The sequence below is a fragment of the Pimephales promelas genome, chromosome 2 (genome assembly GCF_988280905.1).
Source record: "Pimephales promelas chromosome 2, fPimPro1.hap1.1, whole genome shotgun sequence".
In the NCBI taxonomy this organism is placed as follows: domain Eukaryota; kingdom Metazoa; phylum Chordata; class Actinopteri; order Cypriniformes; family Leuciscidae; genus Pimephales; species Pimephales promelas.
This window is the reverse complement of record NC_142770.1, coordinates 852,172-878,076: the sequence shown is the minus strand read 5'-3', so window position 1 is coordinate 878,076 and position 25,905 is coordinate 852,172. Positions and strand designations below refer to the sequence as shown.

Sequence of the window (25,905 nt, the reverse complement as noted above, 5' to 3'; positions counted from 1 at the left end):
ATTACAATTTAGAGTGATCTGTTATCACAGGTGACTGTGTCTAAGTTATGTAGGCCTCTTTCAGAAATGCACATATACAAATCACACAGTTATCTAATGATGTATTAATTTAAGGCAGAAACAATAAGCTCATTGAAGTAATTCATTAATATGTTTGTTAACAAATTATTAGGATATATAGAAAAATGCAGCATTGGTGCAAGTCTTCATAATAGACTGGATCAAAACTGGAGCTGACATACGCTCTAGTTACCTCAGGATGGGCATCCCAAGAGAAGCAGAGAAGCAAAAAAGAAAATAATTAGCGTAGCTGCTGTTCATAGCATTAATCATGTGTTCTGATATAACTGAATAAGTTTAGGAGGTGCATTATTTGAGAATGCTATAGGCTAAAGAGATGTGCTTAATTAGCGCTTCCTGACTGACCTATAGTTGTAAAACACTCTGCAACGGTAAAGATGGCACAGCCATGTTCGGACACTTCGCTTAGACTGCTTTTATTTAGTATTTTATTTAGAGCTGCTCTTGCCTTTTGCACACACAGTAGGTAGACAACCAGAATTCGTTTTTTACTGCCGCAGTTCTGCCGTGGCGGTAAAATTTGGGGTGTATTTCCTACCTTTTGCCGCTAAGAGGCGCTACAATCACAGACTTTGAAAAGTGTCCGTTTTTTTGTGTAATCTGTAGCCGCGCCGCAGCTCATTCAGAGCGATTGAAAGCTGGTTTGCAGATTAATTCAAGTGAAATATAGTTAAATTAAATATAGTTAAATATAGTTAAAGTCGAAGAAGAACGTCCTCAGCTCAGTTCTCGCGCATGCGTTCTGGAAATCTCTTCAATTCTCGTCTCAAGGCCCATAAGGAAGTAATGGAATAGTCGAATAAAGTCGTTATTTATGTTTTTTTCGCATAAAAAGTATTCTCGTCGCTTGATAAACTTATAGTTGAGCCGCTGTAGGCACATGGAATATTTAAACATTTTCTTTAATGACTTTCTGGGCCGTCAAGAGCCAGTCCCTTAGGAGCCTATGTGGTAGTGATCCAGCTCTCAAATTCAATCAAAAATATCTTTATTTGTGTTCCGAAGATGAACGAAGGTCTTACGGGGTTGGTACAGCATGGGGGTGAGTAATTAATGACTTAATTTTCATTTTTGGGTCAACTAACCCTTTAAATAGGTAGCTGTTTATGAGCGAATTTATTAACTGTTTATTTATTTAAAGTGTCCGACATAATTTGTCACTGCTCACTGAGAGCTGCGGTCGCAGATTATTTCAAGGTTAACACTGTAGTTAAACGAATTCATAATCACAATAATGAAAAAAGTAAATTAAAATAAAATAAATGTGAAGTAAAAATAGGCCTCTATTATTCCATCAAATTTAAGCAAAGTAGGCACACTTCAACATTAGGCTGTGTGCCCAGTTTTTCTATAATTTAGAAAGGCTATGTTAATAGGTTACTTGTCTTTTACTTTGTGTTATTTTGTGTTAATATAAATATATATATATATTGGATATGACCTACCTCAACCCCGTCCCTAAACCTACCAGTCACTCCTGCCATCCTAGGAAAAAATATCGCTCCCCAGATGTAGGTCTACATTTTGTTTTATTTCGCTCGGATATTTGACGGCGTGTACATACGGTAACTTACACGTGGAATCACTCGGACATTACTGTTGCCATGCTACGTGCTCAAACTACGCTATTTGGTAACTGTTATATCTCTCTATACATTATAAATGTCGAAATCATGTGTTAGAAAGTGCATTTTCCAGAACAGTTTGTGTTAGCCATTGTTTTGTTTATGATGTTCAGAGGCTATGTTGTTGACAACCACTATCGTCATATAGATCAGTGTTGACAACCACTACATATGTCATACAGGGAGTAAAGGTATCCGACGTTGGTTCGTTCGTTATCAAGTTAGGCTGTTTTCACACTTATTTCTAAACAGGTCTCCCTTGCAAAATAGGTTCTAACCCCAGGGGTTAAAGGGTATAATATAATAAATAATTAGTAGCCTAAAAACGTCCTTCTAGTTGTCATGGATACGCAACGCTCCACTCGGTAAAGCGACTGCTTGGGTGTGACAAAAAGCAGACGTGAAATATCGTTTACTTTTCACAATGCAGCAGCGCCTGGCTCCACCCAAATATGAGTGAAAACTGTGTTGATTGAGTTGACAATGAACAAACGAACATAGTTTTAGACAAATATATTTAGATAGCTAAGCTTTAGATAGCCGGTCCACTGATGTAAACAACGGTAACCGGAACCGAAGTACCCAACATCCGCCCTCAAGGCGGAAGTTAGCATTTTTCTCGTGCACAGAGCGGATTCCCACGACTAAACGTTACATTAATTCTACTGGACGTCACCCCGTGGTGCGCGTGCACGGTGCACTCCTCTAATCTTGGTACTGTGGGCGATATTTTCAGAGCCCCAAACCATAAAATTCGACGACGCTGATTGGCGAAATATAAACTTTTTTGCGTAGCAAAAAGCTTGGCTTAAATTTTTTGCGTGGCTTAAAATTTTTGCGTGGCTTAAAATTCCAGCAAGATACCAACACCAACATGATAAACGTAACGAAAGTGAATGGCTGCATGCAAATATCATTCTGGAGAGTTCAAAACACTTTTCAAAGTAAAACCATTATTAGCATATAATTAACACAGACTATTTTTCAAAATGATGAATTATAAATATATATATATAAAAAAAACAGACAGACCGTTCAGTGGGAGGTCGGCGCCCCAGTGCCCTCTGTGGGCGAGCTATACACTGCTGAAACTACCAAATGCAGACGTTCTAACCCGGGAAATGAAGTAAAACAGCACGAAATGCAATGGATGCAGATGTGAATAAAATTATCCAGTGTTTTTCTTTCCACAATGTTTTGAAAAGTCATCAAAACATTGGTCTGGTACGGCGGAGAAAAAAAGAGAAGAGCCCTTGTTCGCACTGTAGCCTCGAGCGCTGTAAACAGAGTCTCCCCATATCTCGGGAAATGTCTTCAAATAGGCTACAGATTTATTTCTGTAACATTAACAACCCTGCATTTTAGTCTGCACTCTTTGCCCCAAACACTCAAAAGACATGAAACCTCCGCATTGCTCCACTGTGTGTATCCTTTCTTCCATCATGCCTATAATCGCGCACTTTTTTAATGACATACGACTCGCATTTACTGGAGAATATCCGATTTGTCTGCTTACATGGCAGACGCAAATGCACGTATCCGATTCATATCCGATTATGAGTGCGGCCTGAATCCGATCTGAGAAAATTGGAATCCATGCGTTTTTTTCCTGCTTACACGTTCACTGGTCATATCCGATCTGTGCCACGTGAGAGGAAAAAAAAAATCGGATTTGGGTCACTTGAACCATGAAGTGGAAATGGGGCCTTAGATTCTTGAGTGCTGGGGTAGAGGCTAGAATACACAGTTTATACATTATAAAATGTATCGAAAGTACATAAAACATTTTGAAATCTGACTTCTGTCCAACTTCTGTGTGTGTGTCTTTTCCAGTGAATGCTCTGAGGATTGTTCTGCTGGGAAAGAATGGCTTAGAAAACAGCCGAGTGGGAAACATCATACTGGGAACAGAAGCGTTTCACAGTGAAGCTTCATCTTCATCTTATTCACAGCAGTCCAGTGTGAGAATCAGCGGAGAGGTGGAGGAGAAACATATCACAGTCATCAACACTCCTCATCTTCTCCAGCCACATCTCTCACAGCATGAGATCACACAGGGAGTGAGAGAGTGTGTGTCTCGGTTGGCTCCAGGACCTCATTCGATCTTACTAGTCCTGCAGAATAATGACTTCACTGAGGAGGACCTGAGAAGAGTGAAAACTGTGCTGAACCTCTTCAGTGTGAAGGCCATTAAACACACCATAGTGTTGACTACTGATGAAGAGACACGCACATCAATGACTGCTAGGATATTGAATACCACTATGGGCTCCAACATCAGATCGATTTCTAACATGATTACTAATTTAACAAAGGAATGTGGAGGAGGACATCTTAAGTTTGATGCAAGAAACACAGGATGGCGCTCTGAGATGATCAGAAGGATAGAGCAGATACTCAAGGAAGAATATGAAGAATTTCTCGTCTGTAACATGTATGAAGATGGAGGAACATCAGTGGATGAAGATCCGAGTAGATCCGGGGGTTTATTCAGAGGAGATGGCAGAAAGGAGGATGGAAAACTCAAACAGAATACAAAAACAGCAAGTGATGGAGGTTTGTCAAAGTACTTTTTTTTCCAGGATAAAAGAATATGCTCATGAACTTTTTTTTTGTCCTTTAACTTTTTCCCTGCCATTGACAAAATGTGATTTTTTCAGCTTTTTGTTCAAAATGTTTTTTTTTTATGAAACGTATCCACATTGAAGTTGATAAAAAAAACGAATGCATGAAGCTACACTAAAACTTCATTGCTTTGTATTGTTGGCCCTGTTCTTTCTTTTGATATATTGCACATGGTTTTGTTTTTCAGATAAAATTCTGGGGAACATGAAAGTTTTGTGAAAATGGTCAAAAATGCTGGTGCTGGCCGGAAACATTTTTAGTAAATGCTGGGTTAGGGTTAGGGGGAGTTAAAGAGTTGAAAGTTACAGTGTCGTAGAGACGGAGAAAATTTGTGCTGCACGTTTTCAAGTTTTTCATTAACCGTTAACCGAGGCCCTTAGCGGTTAATACTCGGTTAAAGGGATAGTTCAGTTTGAAATTAATTTTTGATATGTTTTATCTTACCTCAAGGGGATCTAGGGGAGTGAACTATCCCTTTAACCACCTTTAATAACTGGTTGGACCCCATTTGAAACAAAATTAATTTATAGAAATAAAACGCAGTGGTAAGGACAGTTACAGTAGGCGCGTTTCCATCACCCTTCAAACGTAAATTGCCAATTGAAAATATGCGCAAAGGAAACACGTCCATTTCGCAAAAAACTCCTCCGCAATTTAAAAAAAGTATATACATCACAAAACTGCAATGCGACATTTTGTGTGTTTGGGTCAGTGTCCGCAAATAATAATAATAATCATCATCATCATCATCATCGTAACATTTTATTAAGCTACATATGTAGAAGACGCCTTTATCCAAAAAAGGAACAAAGCACAAATAAACAACATTTTGACGTATATCCAGTGTGTGCTTAGTGTGGAGCGTGCACTGATGGCTGCGAGATGCCCAAGCGAACACTTGCAGTTTCCTTTCAGTGGAAACAACTTAAAATACTCTTTCATTTCTGGTCATACAGAAAATAATAATATATTATTCGCAAATACATTTATTTACCTAAACTCACAATAACAAGAAAACGTTGTGCTTTTGTAAAATAAATGAAACAATCAGGCGCGCTTCATGATCTCCGTGAACTGAAGCGTGAGAACTGAAACAGCCACCGCATTCGAATTTGTTTGTTTTAAATTGGACATTTAAAGCTTTAGTCTAGCTTTAAATGTCCAATTTAAAACGAACAAATTCGAATCGAAAGCTAATATCTTCTGACTATGTAATTATGTAGCTATGTATTTCTCTCTAAAGGTGCATCCGGAGATGGAAATATGTTTTTTAGCCGAAACTGATTTAGAAAACAATAGTTTATTAATAAACCATTAAAATGCTGTCACAAACCAGAAGGACACAGACGGGTGAGTATTCACAGGGTTTATTGGAACAGGCAGTTAATAGTCACAGGTGGGTGAGTAAAGCAGTGGAAGTGAACTCAATGGCAGCGGAATAATCTTGACGAGGAAACTCTTATCTTTAGCAGGTTCGGATGGAGTAGGAGAGCTGGCTGGAATGGCGGAGGCTGGAGAGGAACTGGTAGCGGGATCAGACGGGAACGGACCGGAGGATGGACTTCGAGCAGGTAAGTGGTAGCGGGTAATACTCAGCGAGTATGGAGTCTGTAAACGTAGTAGAAACAAGACCAGACAGTGAAGGACTGAGAGAGTGGGTCTTATATAGTGCTGGTGCTTGGACTGGGAAGTGGATGCAGCGGAGGAAGGCAGGTGAGGATGATTAGTAGTCCGGGGAACCAGAACGAGTGGGCGGAGTGATGGTGTCTGGTGCTGACGCAGATGGTTCCGTGACAGTACCCCCCCTCCCACGGCCAGCTCCAGCTGGCGGAAAGGACCGACGACGGGGACGACCACGGCCTCTGGGTGCTGGACGATCAGGGTGAGCAGTATGGAAGTCCTGAAGTAGAGTGGGGTCCAGTATGTCCTCCCGATGCACCCAGCATCGCTCCTCCACGCCAAACCCCTCCCAGTCGACGAGGTACTCCAGGTGGCCGCCCCGTCGTCGGGAGTCAAGGATTTCGTGGACTCGATAGATGTTGTCATCCTCTGGGTCTACCGGAGGAGGGGGTACGTCCGCAGCACCAGACCCTGGGGAAGAAGGAGTGAGAGGATTAGTATAGGGTTTGAGGAGGGACACATGGAAGGTGGGTGCTATGCGGTAGTGAGCAGGAAGGGATAATCGGTAAGTGACGGGGTTGATCTGCCTCTGTATGGCGAACGGACCTATGAACCTGGGACTCAGCTTACAACACGGCTGTCGGAGACGGATGTCCCGGGTCGAGAGCCAGACCAGTTGTCCAGGTTGGTATAGGGGTGTAGCTGAGCGCCGAGCGTCGGCCTGGCTCTTGTGTCTCCGAACAGCCCGCTGGAGATGAGCATGAGCGGAGTCCCAGACCCTCTCGCTCGTCTGGAACCAGTGATGGACTGCTGGGACGTCGGATGGTTCGCCAGACCAGGGAAAGAGGGGTGGTTGGTAACCGAGGATGCATTGGAAGGGGGTGAGTCCGGTAGTGGTTTGACGGAATGAGTTTTGTGCATACTCTACTCAAACTAAAACTAAAACTCAAACTAAAGAATCTTATAATTCAAAAGTAAAAAGCTTTTAGAAATCAGGATGAAACAGCGAGAAGGGACTCACAGAGGCAGATTAAACGACAAATACAGCTGGATAAGTATAGCTATAAACAAAAGATAGAGGCCACTCTGGCATCTGGTAATCCTAGAGAGGCATGGCAAGGAATTAAAATTATGACCAATGTTCCACACAAGGGCAGGGGAAATTCTCCACTGGTTTTGCAGAGTGATGAACCTGATCTGGCAAACCAGCTAAATAGATTCTATTGTCGTTTCGAGAGGGGAAATAGTATGGAAGCAACCACTGGGTTACCCCTTCCACTCCCTCGTCTCCCTCTCTCATCTAACTTCACCATCAAGGAATCAGAAGTCCTTCAGCTTTTTAGGAAATGTAATTCTCGGAAAAGCTCAGGACCAGACAACATATGTGGAAGGGTCATAAAACATTGTGCTGAACAGCTAGCACCAGTGTTCACTGACCTTTTTAGATCTTCTTTTAACCTTCACAAGGTCCCAACACTATGGAAAACATCCATAATTATACCAGTGCCAAAAACTCAGCGACCCACTGGACCAAATGACTTTCGACCAATTGCACTAACGTCGCTGGTCATGAAGTGCTTCGAGCAGTTAGTAAAGAGGTACATTGTATCTGAAACTCAGCATCTCTTGGACCCCTTGCAATTCGCCTATCAGGCCTCCAGGGGAGTTGAAGATGCCATTGGGACACTATTGCACTTATTGCACACTCACCTTGAGAAACCAAAGACCCACGCTAAGATTTTATTTGTGGACTTTTCCTCGGCCTTTAATACTATCCAGCCCAGTATTTTGGCGGATAGACTGGCCTCAGAATTTTCACTTGAACCTGGCTTGATTTTTTGGATTGTTGATTTTCTTAATTGTAGAATCCAGCAGGTCAGGACAGGAACTTCTCTCTCGGTCAAGATGTCTACTTGCACAGGCTCTCCTCAGGGATGTGTTTTATCTCCTTTATTGTTTATTTTATATACGAATTCTTGTACCAGCACTTTACCAAACAGGCACCTTATTAAGTATGCAGACGATACTGCTTTGTTGAGTCTACTGTATGATGATGAGGAGGATCATGGGCCAGTTCTTGACTATTTCTTAAATTGGTGTGAAAAGTCAAGCCTCCTTCTAAACACCACAAAAACAAAAGAAATGTCCATTGATTTTAGAATGACACAATCATCAAATTTAACTTTTATTAACGTGGAGGCTATACAATCGGTTACAAATTATAGATATCTTGGCATAGTGATTGACCATAAGCTTAAATGGGATCTGTGGTCTGACCTCATCAGTACTAAGACTCAACAAAGAATGTACTTTTTAAAGAAATTGTCATCTTTTAATGTTCACAACAAAATGCTTCAGATGTTTTATTCTTCCTTTATTGAAAGTGTGTTGGCCTTCTGCATCATCTGCTGGTTTGGAAATGCTACTGAGGCACAGAAGAAGTCTGTAAGGAAAACAGTAACACTGGCCAGTAAACTATTAGGGATCACGTTACCAAGTGTGGAATGCATTTACAGGGAAAGAGTAATGAACAAGGCAAAAACCATTGTGGGAGACAAGAGGCACCCTCTTGCCTCTTCATTCGAACTACTGCCTTCTAGGCGACGGTATTGCCTCCCTCTATTCACTAAAAATAGATCAAAGTCTTCATTTGTGCCTCAAGCAATTAAGCTTTTAAATAGCTAAGTTAAATAGGTATAGGATACTCAGCTGGTCTGGTATTGCTTAAATCAAATAGGTAGTTAATAAGTGTAGGGTATGTGGAATTATGGGCTAAGTGTATTAGTATGTGTCTTTGTATTTTTTCTTTTATTTATTTATTTTTGTGTGTGTATGATGTATGTCGTATGATGTATGTTGAAATGCCTACTTGATTGCTATGCAAACAAATTTCCTCACGAGGACAAATAAATTTACTTACTTACTTACTTACTTACTCGGCCCATGGGAGGTACCGGCTCCAGCAGTCCTGGTGGTCGTGGCAGTATGACCGCAGGTATCTCCCGATCTCCTGGATCTTCCGCTCAGTCTGACCGTTGGACTGGGGATGGTAGCCGGAAGTCAAACTGACGGTGACGCCCAGGAGGTTAAAGAAGGCTCTCCATACCCGCGAGATGAACTGGGGGCCACGGTCGGATACGATGTCCTCAGGGATACCGAAATGCCTGAAGATTTGCTGGAAGAGGGTTTCGGCGGTCTCAAAGGCGGTGGGCAGTCCAGGCAGGGGGATCAGCTTGCATGCTTTGGAAAAGCGATCGACCACCACGAGGATGCAAGTGTGGGTGTTAGATTCTGGCAGATCGGTAACGAAATCCACTCCGAGATGGGACCACGGCCGTGTGGGTATGGGAAGGGGGACTAGTTTGCCTTCTGGGAGGTGACGAGGGACTTTGGCCATGGCACAGACTGAGCAGCCCTTGACGTACCGGGAGACATCCTGGGCCATACTGGGCCACCAGTAACGTTGTTGGACGAGCGAGAGAGTCAGTTGGCTGCCTGGGTGTCCAGAGCTCGGGGAGGTGTGCACTGAGTCCATGAGGGACAGGCGGAGGCGGGAAGGAACGTAGACCCGTCCCTCCGGACCTCCCGGCGGAGCAGGTTCGAGCCGGGTGGCTTCGGCGATGTGTTCGTCCAAACTCCATTGAATGGGGCTTACGATCATGGCTGGAGGGAGGATGGTCTCGGGTTGAGCAGGAGGTGAATCAGGTTGGAACATACGAGAGAGGGCATCAGCTTTCGTATTTTTGTGGCCTGGGCGATAGGTGACGGAGAAGTTAAAGCGAGTAAAGAACAAGGACCAGCGGGCTTGACGAGGGTTGAGTCTTCGGGCCTCACGGAGATATTCCAGGTTACGGTGGTCGGTAATGACTGTGAACGGATGTTGAGCTCCCTCCAGCCAGTGCCTCCACTCCTCCAGGGCGAGCTTGATCGCTAGCAGCTCCCGGTTGCCGATGTCGTAGTTCTGCTCCGCCGGGGACAGTTTCTTGGAGTAGAAGGCGCATGGATGGAGTCGAGGTGGGTTCCCCTGCCGCTGGGAAAGAACCGCTCCTACCCCGGGAAGGGATAGGGTAGGAGCGGTACTGAAAGCACTCTTCAGATCCGTGAAGGCTTGAGTGGCGTTGGTGTTCCAGGACAGAGACTTGGCCCCACTCTTGAGAAGGGATGTGAGAGGTGAGCTGATGAGTCACGGGTGAGTCACGGGGCCGTGACTCACCCGTGTCAGTCAAGAGTGTGAGTCACGGGGCCGCGATCTTTCCACAGGGCGTGTGCCCAGTTCAGGGCTCGGCCACGGAGCAGTGAGATAAAGAAAGCCAACGAGGAAGGATTCATTTCCATGAACAGCTCGCATTGCAATAGAAAGCCACTGCAACCCCCTTCCTCGCCTGCGAAGGGCGCTGGTTGGGCCATGGGACATACAGAGGCAGACGTGGAAGAAGTGGATGAGGTGGCTGTCGCGAGCGCCGTTGAGCTGGTCCGGGGTACGGCGGGTGGTGGTGGCGAAGTCGCCGCGGAAGTAGTGCTGGGTGGTGGTTGAAGCATATTAGTGGGTCTGGTCTTCTGTCACAAACCAGAAGGACACAGACGGGTGAGTATTCACAGGGTTTATTGGAACAGGCAGTTAATAGTCACAGGTGGGTGAGTAAAGCAGTGGAAGTGAACTCAATGGCAGCGGAATAATCTTGACGAGGAAACTCTTATCTTTAGCAGGTTCGGATGGAGTAGGAGAGCTGGCTGGAATGGCGGAGGCTGGAGAGGAACTGGTAGCGGGATCAGACGGGAACGGACCGGAGGATGGACTTCGAGCAGGTAAGTGGTAGCGGGTAATACTCAGCGAGTATGGAGTCTGTAAACGTAGTAGAAACGAGACCAGACAGTGAAGGACTGAGAGAGTGGGTCTTATATAGTGCTGGTGCTTGGACTGGGAAGTGGATACAGCGGAGGAAGGCAGGTGAGGATGATTAGTAGTCCGGGGAACCAGAACGAGTGGGCGGAGTGATGGTGTCTGGTGCTGACGCAGATGGTTCCGTGACAAATGCCTCGTTACTTTTTCAGACACATTTATTATAGCCTATAAATCACCTGGTTACAGCTCTTCTCATTCAGCATGCGGGGAAAACATTATTTCCAGGTTCTAATTTGGCCTCAGAAAACCAGTAAATTTCTTTTTTTTCCAAAAAAACAACAACAAATATCTGAAAATTCATATATATATATATATATGTGTGTGTGTGTGTGTGTATACTTTTGCGCAGCATTTGGCGTACAGTTCAAATGAAAATTTTGGTGTTCAACTTTGCGTTTTAAAAATACAACAATCGTTCATTTCTTCGTTTTGCAATTAGGCCTACGGATTAAAGGGGGGGTTGACTGCTTTGTTTCTTTGCATGATTGTGTTTATGGGGTGCAATATAACATGTATTTGTTTTTTCTTTTTTTAAAAAAAGTCTTATTTTTCATAAACTTCACGTTTATCGTCAGCTGCGCTCTCCTCTGTCCTCGAACGAGCGGTTGACTTCCTGAGTCTATGAAAACACTCCCTCAGAAACAGGCAGTGGGCACAGATTGGTTAGTTTGATTGTGTTGTGATTGGCTAAACTGTCGCTCACATTGTCCGGAAGGTTAACGCCCATTACCTTTACGAGTGAAACATGCCTGCGCTCCGGTCCAGAGCCTCTCAATATATGGCTCTGCTCCTGTCCAGATGTAAATAATAATGTCAAACTGCAGTATCAGTTTGACCCAGAATCAGACCGAGAAAGCCGCGATGAAGAGAGTCGAACAGAACCTCACCACACACGGCTCTTACTAAATGTTTGTGAATGATAATTTGCTACATTTTTTAACTTTATACATGTTTGTTTTACACAATAGCATCTGACTGGCAACAATAGCAACTGACTGGCTACTAACGTTAAACTCAAACAGCGTTGGCATTAGTTTACGTTCTTGATCAAATCGAAAATAACGTCATGAAGCATATATACATGAAAAATATGTTTACAGCATTAGTACTTATACAAAATCCAGGTCCATAATGTTTGTACGCGTTTGTCGTAGACACAAAATAGCATAACTAATAGCCTAGTGGCAATAAAGCCAGCGCTGGCATTTGAAAAAAACTAACACAAGGCTACGTCTGGAATTATACATGCAAATACATTTAAAATGGTTAAAAAGTCTTAGCCTACTTACAGGTTGTGGCCCAACAACTGCTGCCTCTGGTTTCTTGTTAACAGTTTCTTGTTGAATCCGGTGTTGAACTCGTGGAGATTCTGGAAGCTGTCTCTCATAAATGCGCAGCACAGAGAGCTAGATTACGATCGTCATTTTCAGGAACATAATCAAACATAAATTGTATCCATTGTTGACGAAGTACAGCGTCTGTGGGAATTTCGAAGACATAAGACCTGGCAGCTGCGTGAACAACAACCACAGAAATATGCGCATGCCATTTTCTGCATATTCCGGAGGGAGGGTTGATGCAAATGTGTGGGTTAGTGACGTACCATAACCCAGCTGTAGTCCCAATCCAGTCGTTTTGTAGGCAATTACACTTCCTGATTTTTAAAAGACGATATCTCTGCTTACACTGAACTTTCAGCGCTGCAACTTTGCAGATACTGTTCATGCACCAACAGCAACATTATACACTATTTAAAATGAAGTTTTAAATAAACAAGAAAAGGAGCAAGAACAATCTTTGCTTAGTTTTGTTGGTGGCCATGATGTTGTGGTCCACTTCAATAGAGTTTGCGCCTTCATGGAAGTTAACACTTGTCAATGGAGAGGTGCCAGACTCTCTGTACAAATGAAATGAAATGTACAAGAGTCTGGTGGGACCAAGCCAAGCAGATGCCCCCTATTGGCCGCAGGGGGAAATATAGGCACAGCAAAGCAGAGCTGAACATGGCAGAGCTAGGCTTGACACACTGGGAACATCACGCTTACAGGAACATTAGACAACACCATTACACTTTTGTATTGTAAAAAAGCAGCCTTGACGTTCTGCTAAAAAGCTCCTTTTGTGTTAAATAGAAAAAAAGTTAATCGTGTTTGTTACACCCCATAGGAATGTGTCAGTTTTGGGTGAACTATTCAGATATAATGTAATTTTATATATAATATTTTTGTTGTTGTTTAATGATGTGTACTTTTGTTACCAAAGCTAAATTGAGTCTATTGTTTCTAAATATTGTTTCAGTGACTACTGCTGGGAAAGCAAAGCTGAACATTGTCCTGTGTGGATATAATAAAACACTCAAGAAGACAGTGTCTAGAATATTTAGAGGGACAATGAATAAACAAAAGAAACCTTTCCATCAGAAAGAGAAGAGCAAAGTGTGTGTGAAGAAAGAGCAGAAGATTAATGGACGGCAGATTACGGTAATAGAGCTTCCGGCTCTCACTCGTCTCTCAGAGGAGGAAGTGATGCGGGAGACAATCAACTGTGTGTCTCTCTGTGATCCTGGAGTTGATGCTTTTGTCCTCGTTACTCCTGTCGGTTCACTGACTAATGAAGACAGAGCAGAAATGGAGAAGATTAAAAGAATATTTAACTCTAATGAGCACTTCATGGTGCTTTTCACTGCTGATCTCACTGATGACCAAAGTGTGTCAGATTGTGTATTATCCACAGAATCTCAGAGCATCGTGAGTCTCTATGGGAGCTGGTACAATGTGATCGGGTTAAAGGACAATAGAAACTCCGGACAGATCTCAAAGATGCTGGATTGTATAGACAACCTGAAGACTGAACCCTATTCACTTCAGATGTATCTGAGAGCTCCAGAGAAGACAGTCAGAGATGAACTAGAGGAGAAACTCAGCGTGAGAGATAAAGAAATCACAGAGTTACAGGAGAAGATCAAGACACTGGGTGAGTGAAATTATTTATATTTCTGAATAAAGCATATTTGTGAGAATACAGTAATATGCTACAGGTTATTACAGCACAATACCAAACATTGATAAACAGCATTTACCAATTTCAAGGAGAAAAATATATAATCTAAATTAATTAAGGCAATAATTCAGTGACTCTTCAGAATTCCGGTACCTGACCCTGCATGCCAATTTCCATATTATCCATTAACCCTCTGGGGACCAAGGTGTATTTGGGGTCCTTGAGATGTTCTGACATGCCCTGACATTTGTGAGCTTAAGAACATATTAAATGGCACAGATGAAATTAAACTATATTTAGCAGAAACAGGGCTACCATGATATGTGATCAACATGTATGTACATGTTTGTATTTTTGAGAGAATATTGTTTATGCATGGTTAAAATTAAAGTTTCTGAAATAAGGCCACAAAACATACTAAATATGCATCCACAAGACTTTTGACTAATGGATGTTGTGGCCTTGAGTTTTTTCTTCAAAATGATCTGAAAATCATCCTGCCTATTCTTTCACATAAAACTGTGAATTGGGTTATATTGTGAAAAACATTTTTTGTTTGCCAAGGCAATATGCGAATGGGTGTGAACAGGCCAGCCCCATCATGAATAATTAGGTGATTCTCTCCTGAGAGACAAAGACACGCATAATAATGAGCCTTTCATTCAGGTGAGTCAGACAAGAAAAAATTGAAAGGACATTCATACATATATATATATATATTTACGGCTGGCTCATATACCGCAACATAAAAGAGGCAAACAACAAATGTTTTAACAATAAACCAATGTATTATCAACCAAGCAAAACAAATATAAAAAAAAGAAAGAAACCGACGTCTAGGGGAGGGGGAAAAAACACGCGCATGGTTGTTAAACAACATCTGGCACTAAAAATAAATATGGGAAAACAAAAATATTAAGAAATAATGTAAAGAGGAGTGAGAGACCTCTCACATCAAGTAACAGGTCTTTATACTAACCACTATGAGGAGTTAATTAGGGATTGAATACACCTGTTGCCCAACTAACGTCTGCACTGTGTAGCAGAGCCAGTAGGGGTAAACAGGCAGGCATAACAATATATATATATATACATATATATAAAATCAAAATATAAATGAAAGTCAAAACACATTTTTAGTCATACCTGGGGTCCTATTTTAACGATCTGAAACGCAAGTGTCAAAGCGCATGTAACTTTGTGGGCGGGTCCCGGCGCTGTTGCTATTTTCCCGGCAGGATAAATGCCCCTTGCGCCTGGCGCAAATCTAAAAGGGGTTGGTCTGAAGTAGCTTCATTATTCATAGGTGTGGTTTGGGCGTAACGTGAAATAAACCAATTAGAGCGCCATCAAACATACCCTTTAAGAGCAGGTGCGCATGTTGCATGACGGATTGTTATTATAACGGCGAGTTTGCCAGGCAAACAGCTGAGGAGACCAACGCTCTTGTCAGGGCAGTTGAAGACAGATAATAATAATAAATAATAATTAATAATTCATTACATTTATATAGCGCCTTTCTGGACACTCAAAGCGCTTCACATAGAAGGGGGAAACTCCTCAACCACCACCAATGTGCAGCATCCACCAGGTACCCATCCAGGTACTAACCAGGCTCAGCCCTGTTTAGCTTCAGTGGGCTACAGGGTGATATGGCAGCTAGTGATAAGTGACGTTGTATGGGGATGGGAGAAACCCTCCCAAATCAGCGTCAGTTAAACATTATATACATGTCTCTTTCCACTATTGGGCAAAAAGGTCTGATCCTTTAGTACTACAATTAGCCTGAAAAAAATTGGGTAATTAGGTTTTTCATCTTCATGTAAACCACAATGATTTCCCTCATGTGTTCATATTTTTCCTTGTTATAATGTATGATTTGCAAAAAATAAAACTGCTGCATCTGTGTTGATGAGAGAATCAAAGTTTATGCGTGTTGTGTACCCGCTACATTACGGCCAAGCATGCGCGAAGCATGCGCAAAGTCCAGCAATACTGTAACCTTATAGACAAACTCAATGTGGTCCTGAACTGCAAATGGACCCCACAAGAAAGATATACCCTGCTAAACATCACATCAGCAGCATGAACTTCCCTAGCCCTGCACGAAGAAGAGAGAAGCCAAAAACTCAGCTTAACAATTCACCAGCCAGGGTCCTGAGAGCCCTTGTAGCTGCAGGAGGAAAAAAGGTCATTCAGACAAAACCTGAAACGACCTTGCCAATCTTTGTGACAGGTGTGACACACCAAGACAGACTCCAGCTGCTCTGGATCACATCCAGCCCAGAGTGGCCCCGCGTGTTCTGACTTTGTCTCAGACTTAAGAGTCTGAATGCCAGCTGATCACAGCCCCAGACACCAAGCAGGACAGACCTAGTAGTGTCTGTGCTACCGCCACAGGCTCCGAATGAGCTTTCTGTGGAGCTTACAACAAACCTGTGACGGAGGAAGACACCAGCTTCTAGAAACTTTCCCTCCAAACCCAGTTAGTCACCACATTTCTGCCGGCCCCCACGCAATGCCCACTCAATGATGCGTTACCTGTTGCAGAAAGCCTTTAACACAGAAGGCCTCCTCAAGAAGGTTTCCTAAGACCCCATCTAAACTCCAAAAAAAAAACCAGAAGGGATTGACTCTGCTACAAAGGTCCTAGTCAAATTAGGACATAAAACTTTCAAAGTAGACAAAAATGTTTCTCTCAAAAATAAACAAGATTCTGCATTAGTAAAATTAGAATTCTACTGATTTTACGCGGGTGTAAGTGCTCGGGCCAAAAGACTATGCAGTGCTTTCTGAAACATACAGACATGGCGCCACCAACTGTTTGGAATATGCACTGTTGTACTTTAGTTTCCATGACAATGACTTGTTAGAGGAAATACTAACTCCAAATAGGGCAGTCATCACCCTGACACCAGATAGTAAGCAAACCACCTGAGCTGGGTAAACTAGCATGACCTAGAGCCCCTCCGTTTAAACCATTTTTCGTCCTAAAAGTGTGCATTTGATAATGCCAAATTACATGGGTCACATGGGAGAGGTTAGAGCTCTTCAATGATTCCACCGGACTAATTTCAGTTCAGCTCAGACATGAAAGGTTTTTTAAAAAGTTAAATCCACATTGTTAACCTACTTTGTTCCTTTTCCAGTTCCAGAGGGTGTGAAGCTGAATCTGGTTCTGTGTGGGAGTAACAGATCCTTCATATCAAACCTGATCCTGAACGCCGGAGACAGAAGATCAGAGCCCGGAGAGTGTGTGAGGACAGACGTGGAGCTTCATGGACGTCTGGTGTCTCTGGTGGAGCTTCCAGATCTGATCAACACACAGATCTCAGAGGAGGAAGTGATGCGTCAGATTCTCCGCTGTGTGTCTCTCTGTGATCCTGGAGTTCATGTTTTCCTCCTCACTATTCCTGATGCTCCACTTACTGATGAAGACAGAGCAGAAATGGAGAAGATCCAGAAGATATTCAGCTCAAGAATCAACAAACACATCATGATCCTCATAAACCAGAATTCAGAGGAAAAGACAGAAGAACTGAATGAAGAAACACAGTCTGTCATTGAGAGTTTTGGAGGACGACATCATTTCATTGGTCCTGACACACAAGTGTCCGTGTTAATGGAGAAACTGGAGCAGATGGTTGAGGAAAATAGTGGTGTTTGTTTCTCCACAGAGACATTGATGGAAGTACAGATGGAAAAATTACAGACATTTGAAGAAATGAAGAAGAAAATCCATTCATTACAGACATGTTTTCAGTCAAAAGGTAATGATCAGAAAATCTGCATGGATTAAACACATTTTCATGGCTGCAAAAGTTAAAAAAAGATATGTGAGATAAACATATTACATGCTGAGTTCAGAGGAAATAATATGATTTGCATATGATGCGTTAGTATAAATTATACACAATATTCTCTGATGACATGGAAGATTGACAATCATCACTTAAAAATCAATATAATTTATGTATTTATTTATTCTTGTATTTGATCCATCTTTAGATTCCAGAGAAAGTGAGGATGATCTGAGGATTGTGCTGCTGGGAAAAACTGGAGCTGGGAAGAGTTCGACTGGAAACACCATCTTAGGAAGAGATGCGTTTATATCAGACACATCTTATGAATCAGTTACTAAAGAGTGTAAGAGAGAAAGAGCTGAAATCAACGGCCGACACGTTACTGTGATCGACACTCCAGGACTGTTTGATACTGAACTTACTAATGAGGAGATCCAGAAAGAAATCAAGAACTGCATCTCCATGATCCTGCCAGGACCACATGTGTTTCTCCTACTGATCCCAGTGGGACGATTCACTCAAGAAGAAGCGACAGCAGTGAAGATCATCCAAGAGACGTTCGGTGAAAACTCTTTAATGTTCACCATGGTGCTCTTCACCAGAGGAGACGATCTGAAGAACAAAACCTTTGAAGAGTGGCTTGGAAAACCTGGATCTGTGATCAGAAACCTGATTGAAGTGTGTGGAAACAGATACCATGTGTTCAATAATAGGACTGAAGACCGAACACAGGTGTCTGATCTACTGGAGAAGATAGACCACATGGTGAAAGAAAATGGAGACAGTTACTACTCATGTAAGATGTTCAGAGAGATGGAAAGAGGAATAAAAGAAAAACAGATGAAGATCCTGACGGAGGAAGTGGATCAACTGAAGAGAGAGAGAGAAGAACTGATGAACAAACATGAAGAAGAGAAAAAGAGGATGAAGATGATGATGGAGGAAGAAATACAAAAAATGTACAAAGAGAGAAAGAGTAGAGAAGATGAATTTAGAAAGAGTGAAGAACAATATAAAAAAGACATTAAAGTAAGAGAGGACGAACAGAGGAAGATGCGAGAGGAGATGAAGAGAGAACGAGAGAAATGGGAGAAACAGAGACAGGAGGAAAAACATAGAAGAGAAGAAGAGGATAAGAGAAGGAGAAAGAAAGAACAGGAGATGAGGGATGAACATAATCAAGAGATAGAGAGATTGAAGACTATGATGGCGGAAGAAAGAAAGAAAAGGGAAGAGGAGGATGAGAGAAGGAGAAAGAGAGAACAGGCAATGAGGGATGAACATAGTCAGAGAGAAGAACGATATAAAACAGAGATGAAAAGAGAAAGACAGGAATGGGAGAGACAAAAACAAGAAGAGGATGAGAGAAGGAGAAAGAAAGAACAGGCAATGAGGGATGAACATAATCAAGAGAAAGAGAGAATGAAGATGACGATGGAGGAAGAAAGACAGAATCATGATAAAGAAAGAAAGAGAAGACAAGAAGAGGATGATAGAAGGAGAAAAATAGACAGGGAAACATGGGATGAATATTATGATAAACTAAAAAGAGAGAGAGAAAGAAGACAGAGAGAGAGAGAAGATCTTCAGTTCAACCATGAAGAAGAGAAAGAGAGAATGAAGATGAAAGTGGAGGAAGAAAGACAGAATCATGATAAAGAGAGAAAGAGAAGACAAGAAGAGGAAGAGAGAAGGAGAAAAATAGAGAAGGAAACATGGGATAAATATAATGAGAAACTAAAAAGAAACAGAGAAAGAAGACAGAAAGAGAGAGAAGAACTTCAGTTCAAACATGATGAAGAGAGAAAGAGAAGAGAAGAGGAATATATAGAAAGAGAAGAACAGTATAGAAGGGACATTAAAGACATAGAGGATCAAGAGAGGAAGATGCGAGAGGAGATGAAGAGAGAACGAGAGGAATGGGAAAAACAGAAACAACAGGAAAGACAAAGAAGAGATGAAACAGACAATACAGACACACACCCTCAAGGTCAGAATTACAAATATGAACAATCAATACTGTGAAAATAAATCTGCATTGTTTATCCATTGTTTTTTTTTTTTTTGAGTGAAGTGAACTCTAGGGAGAGGACGCAGGCACTGTCTGTTCGCCGCTTCTCCAGTCACGCTAAAATACGGTCAAGTTTTTAATGCAACTAATGCATATTTTTTTTTACTTTGTTTTATTACTTTTAATGTCCGTGCCACCAACCAGTGGACATTTTAAACAACGTTTACTTTCCGCACCACCGAACTGAGGATCTGGATAGGTATCAGGTAGCTTTGAGTCTAGCGGTGGCCTACCTGTTGCCGCTAGCAAAACACCTGCTCGGAGTCTCCCTGGAATTGGTCATCGCCGCTGCTACTGCAGCCGGAAAAGTCTCCTCCTGGACAGCCTGGACTCAATTGTCCATGCCAGCGTAAAGTGCATCTAGGAAGCCTGAAACCATCCGTCGGCATTCACCACTATGTTGAGTTATTCCGTCGAACAGCTGGTGAATCTCAACAGTTTTTTCACTCCAGCGTGTACTGCAGTGATTAAACAACTAGGACTTCTTCGTCGCCCGCGCTATATACATAGAAGTTCCCGCAAAACATTTTTCTGCTCTCAGTCGAGTGACGGGACTACTATCCCGGCTCTCTGGTCAACAACGCGAACTGTCGCTCCACGCACACATCATCAGAATGCTGTCTCTTACCGGAGAAGTAGCTTGGACGTCTCCATGGCAACACCTCTCAGTGAGCTGAATGGAAAACGTGGAGTGGACTTCAGTCTGCTACGACCAGTACAAAGATTTGTTGTATCATCAAAAAGTAAAATCGAACTCTTAAATGCACAGTCCATATCCTGGATAAAGGTCTGGATTATATGTGCATTACAGAGACCTGGCACCAACCAAATACATTTTCTTCTTTAAATGAGAGCTGTCCCCAAGGATATAGCTATCTCCAGAAAGCCCGTAGCATAGGGCGCGGTGGCGGCCTGTCCGTTATCTATCGCAGCGATCTGGAGTTATCTCTGCAACCATTACCAGAACTGTCTTCATTTGAATGCCTTGCATTTAAATGCAAGTCCCTTTCCCCTGTGCTGTTTCTCCTCATGTACCGACCACCAAAACCAAACCCACTATTTATCACTGAGATGTCAAATCTACTCACAACATTTTGCACATCCTCTGCTGATCTTATAATCTTAGGTGATATGAACATTCATGTTGACACCCCCTCCTGCCGTTTTGCGGCTGAATTTCTACAACTACTGGACTGTTTTAATTTAAAACAACTTGTTGGTGTTCCCACACACACCAGGGGGCATACCTTGGATCTGGTCATTACTAACTCTGCCCCTCTCACCAACCTGCATGCGTATGACTTGGGTGTGTCTGATCACAAGGCCATTTCTATGGTTTTGCCATCTCCATCCAGCCTCTCCAAGCCTAAGCGGAATATCTGTTTCAGGAAACTAAAAAACATTAACCAAGAACTTTTGGAAGCAGACCTTCAGCATCTTTCCACTCACTTTTCATCAGCCGACGAAGCAGTGGACTACTACAACAGCCATCTGAGCAGCCTCCTGAACCTCCATGCCCCTGTTAAAACAAGAACAGTCACCTTCACCCGCTCAGCACCCTGGTTCACAGACAGGCTTCGTAAAATGAAGGCAGCAGGGCGGGTCCTTGAGCGCCGTTTCAGAGCCTCTGGCCTCACTGTCCACAAAGAAATTTACCGGGAGCAACAAAAAAAATATGCACAGTCCCTCAATGAGGCAAGGTCACAGTTTTACTCCGATGCCATCAGAAATAGCCCAGGAAATTCCAAACAGCTTTTTCCCACTATAAACCATCTTCTCAAACCACAATCTCCATCACTTACCACCACTACAGAAGAGCAGTGCAATAAATTCATGGATTTCTTCACATCAAAAACTGCACATATTCGCTCAGCCCTTTCTGGTCCTCCCACCCAAACTGTCCCCCCAAAATCTACCGTCTCCAAACCCTTAAACTGCTTTCCTGAGATTTCATCTGAAGAGGTGCAGAACATCATTAGGAAAATGAAATCCTCCACCTGTCCCCTGGACCCTCTCCCAACCTTTCTGGTAAAAACCCATATCACTGTCCTAAGTCCCCTGATCACCGCTGTTATAAATAATTCTCTCCAAACTGGTCACGTTCCCCCTGTTTTAAAAAATGCCATTATCACACCACTGCTCAAAAAACCCACTCTTGATCCTGAAGTCCTATCCAACTATAGGCCCATCTCCAATCTTCCTTTCATATCAAAAGTACTTGAGAAAGCAGCTGCCACCCACCTTCAAAATCACCTCAAACATAATCACCTCTTTGAAAAATTCCAGTCAGGTTTTCGCTCTGCACACAGCACAGAGACTGCCCTAGTCAGAGTCACAAACGACCTCCTCATATCATCCGATGCTGGCTCTCCCTCCCTTCTCATCCTCCTTGACCTTTCTGCTGCATTTGATACTGTCGACCATGGCATTCTTTTAAACCGGCTCCACCTCACTACTGGACTAAATGACACTGCCCTCAGTTGGTTCAGATCATACCTCACAAACCGGACAGAATACATCTCCCTGGGCCACTCCAAATCGAAACCACACACGGTTACTTGTGGTGTCCCCCAGGGGTCAGTCCTTGGGCCCATCCTCTTTATCCTCTACCTCACCCCACTTGGCCAAATCATCAGCCGTCACAAAATTTCATTTCACTGCTATGCCGATGATACACAGCTCTATGTAAATGCCACAGCTGACCCCCCCGGCTCACAGTCATCCACATCAAAACTCATCACTTGTCTGGAGGAGATAAAGGTATGGATGGAACACAACTTCCTTCAACTAAATAGCTCCAAAACCGAAGCCATCCTGGTTGGCACTCCTCACCAGGTTAAATCATCACTCATAACCAGCATCACTTTTTCTGGCACCATCATCCCCCTCTCACAAACAGTCACTAATCTTGGTGTAAAAATGGACCCCCAACTTACTTTCGAAGCCCATATAAATCACCTGTGTAAGACTTCTTTCTACCATCTCCGTAACATCTCCAAAGTCCGGTCCATTCTCTCCCTCTCAGATGCTGAAAAGCTGGTTCATGCCTTTGTCTCCTCCAGACTGGATTACTGCAACGCACTTCTCATTGGGATTCCTAGAAAGAGTCTGCAGAGGCTTCAGTACATCCAAAACTCTGCAGCTAGGATCCTGATGAGAGTCCGGAAACATGAGCACATTACCCCCATTCTCCACTCACTCCACTGGCTTCCCATCTCCACCAGGATTGAGTACAAGGTTTCTCTTCTCACACATCAGTGTATCTATGGTCATGCCCCCCCCCCCTACCTCAAAGAACTTATCAACCCACATAACACAACACGTTCTGTCCGCTCCACTCACTCAAACCTCCTCCACATACCCAGAACCAGACTTACGACAATGGGAGATAGGGCCTTTTGTGCTGCTGCCCCAAAACTGTGGAATGCACTCCCTGACACCTTGAGGGCACCTCAATCCACTGAATGTTTTAAAAAAGGCCTTAAGACATTCCTTTTTAGCAAAGCTTTTGATACCCTTTAGATGTTATTTTTTTTCTTTTGTTTTTTTCTCTTTCTTTTTTTCCCTCTCTTTTTAAAGAACTGTTTATCTTTTATTGTTTTTAAGCTGTAGCACTTTGAGATCCTTGGATGAAAAGTGCGTTATAAATTAAACGTATTATTATTATTATTATCCTTGCGATCTTTTTTTTTTTTATCACAAAAAAATGTTTAACCTTTTTTTAAATGTATTAATATTATTTTAAACACAGGGAATATCCAGGGAAGAGAGTAACCTACACTTTATTTAATAGGTTGGTAAGAGACCTGGATAATAGATTGAGTGGGGGTTTGACCCAAAAAAGGTTGAGATCCACTGAGATGGACTGTAAATAGTTACAATTTTAGGTTAGAGTTGAACAAGTGTTGTACATAAAGTTGTTATTAATCCTTAAACCCTATTATTGTCATTTTCAGATGATGAAGATCCAGGATGTTTGAGAATGTTGCTGTTCGGAAGGACAGGAAATGGAAAGAGTGCCACAGGAAACACAATCCTCGGAACAGATGAGTTTCACAGTAAAGAAAACAAAGGTTTGGTGACCACTACTTGTAAGAAGGGAGTTGGTGAAGTTGATGATAAAACAGTATCTGTTGTTGATACTCCAGGACTCTTTGACACTTCACTGTCAAATGAACAAGTGCAGAAAGAAATGATGAAGTGTATTTCACTGTCCGCACCTGGACCTCATGTGTTCATCATTGTGTTGAGTTTGGGAAGAATCACAGAAGAGGAGAGAGACACTTTAGACGTGATAAAGATGATATTTGGCCCAAAAGCAGCAGATTTCAGCATTGTTCTCTTCACTAAAGGAGATACTCTGAGAAGACAGACAATACAACAATATGTCGAGACAAGTACAAATGCTGAACTCAAGAAACTGATCGGTGATTGTGGAAACAGATTCCTGCCCTTTAACAACCGAGAAACACGAGATCGGACGCAAGTTACACGGCTGTTAAACATGATAGAAGAGGTGAAGGAATCTAACGAGGGCCGATACTTCACTAATGAGATGTTTGAGGAGGCAGCGACCTCTATTGAAAAAAGAGGAGAAATGCTCGAAGAGAATAAGAGAAAAAATCAGGATCAAGTTAAAGAATTAGAAGACAGAAATGAGATGGAAATCAAACACATGAGAGAGAGACTGGAGGAGAAGAAACTAAAGACAGGCGAGGAGAGAGTAAGACTGGAGGACAAGTTCAGAGAAAAAGAGGAAACACTGAGGAGAGAGTTTAAGAAGAAAGAAGAATCAGACCTGAAGAAACAAGAGGAAGAGGATCGGGAACGATCAGAAGAGGAAGAACAGAGGAGAGCTGAATATGATCAAACAATTGAAGAGATGGAGAGAGAGATTGAAAATCAGAGATTACAGTATGACACACAGCTAAACGAAAGAGAAGAGGAAGATAAGAGCAGAGAAGAAGAAGATAAACAAGAGCAGGAAAAGATAAAAACTGAGCAGAAACGCATCATGACAGAGTTCAGAAGAAAACAGGAAGAGGAAATAAAAGAGAGAGATTTAGAGGAACAAATGAGGAAGAAACAAGAAGAGAAGGAGAGAGAAGAATGGAAGAGAAAAATAAAAGAGGCGGAAGATGATGAAGAGATTCAAGAGGGAATTAAACGACAGCAGAGGGACTGGGAGGAAGAGAAGAAACAACAGATGAGAGAACGAGAGGAAGAGGATAGAAAGATAAGAAAGAAACACGAGGAACAACTGAGAGAAAAACAAGAAGAACTGGAGAAAACGAGAAAGAGATTTGAAACTGAGAGAGAAGATGAAAGAAAGATGATAGAGGAGGAGAGAGAAAAACAAAAGAGAAAGAGAGAAGAAAAAGAGACAGAATATGAAGAAGAGAGAAATGAAATGAAGAGCCATTATGATCAGCTGAAACAAGAGAGAAAAGAGGAGCGGGAGAGGAGAAAACGAGAGGATGAAGAGAGACGAGAGGAGAAGAGAAAGAGATGGGAGAAAATGATGGAAGATCTGAAACGAGAGCTGGAAGAAGAGATCAGGAGAAGAGGAAGAGAGGAGAGAGACCAAAGAGAAAGAGAAGAAAAAGAGTGTGATGAAATGAAACAGAAATATAAAGAGGAAATAGAGAAGATGAAGAAGAAACATCAAGATGAAGCCAGAAAACAAGAAGAAGAATTAAATGATTTCAGAAAGAGAAAAGATGAGCAGGTTCAGGAGCTCAAAGAGAGACTTGAACAACTGTATAAGGAGAAACATATATCAGGGTTTACTCTTATTAAAAAAGGCTTAAGGAAGATGTTTTGGGGCTAAAATGACCCATATAGTAGAGCTAACACAATCCCATAACACAATCACGATGGAGAACACACAAACACACAAACAGAAATGAAAGGGTTAAAGAATACCTAATACACTAAGCATCCTTATACACACCAGGGTAGGGGAGGGTACGTGGGGTTTAAGGACACACAATCCAGTTTGGTTCAGAATTAACATTGACAACCAAAATTACATTGATTTGAACCACTCTTTGAGCTTCTCTCTCTCTTCTATCTTTGCAAATTTATTGGAAAATTAACATTTTTTATTACAACATTACACATTACAACACAAGTTTCAAAGATTGTAAAAGATGCACCTTCAAATATAAAAAGGCA

The 25,905-nt window shown here is 42.3% G+C and overlaps 1 protein-coding gene across 2 annotated transcripts; it reads left to right on the top strand.

The window, feature by feature from the left end:
• Nucleotides 1-3,526: 3,526 nt before the first annotated feature.
• LOC120486251 (uncharacterized) lies at nt 3,527-25,618 on the top strand. 2 transcript variants are annotated; one of them, XM_089133395.1, is made up of 5 exons: nt 3,527-4,262; nt 13,153-13,827; nt 17,004-17,624; nt 17,863-19,647; nt 23,685-25,617. In XM_089133395.1, exons 1-5 carry the CDS (start codon nt 3,944-3,946, stop codon nt 25,556-25,558), a joined length of 5,274 nt encoding a protein of 1,757 aa, XP_088989521.1. In that variant the 5' UTR covers nt 3,527-3,943; the 3' UTR covers nt 25,559-25,617. The 2 variants fall into 2 exon arrangements, with proteins under 2 accessions (XP_088989521.1, XP_088989518.1); XM_089133392.1 differs by lacking the exon at nt 3,527-4,262 and having other exon boundaries at nt 13,230-13,827; nt 17,010-17,624; nt 23,685-25,618.
• The last annotated feature ends 287 nt before the right edge of the window (nt 25,619-25,905 follow it).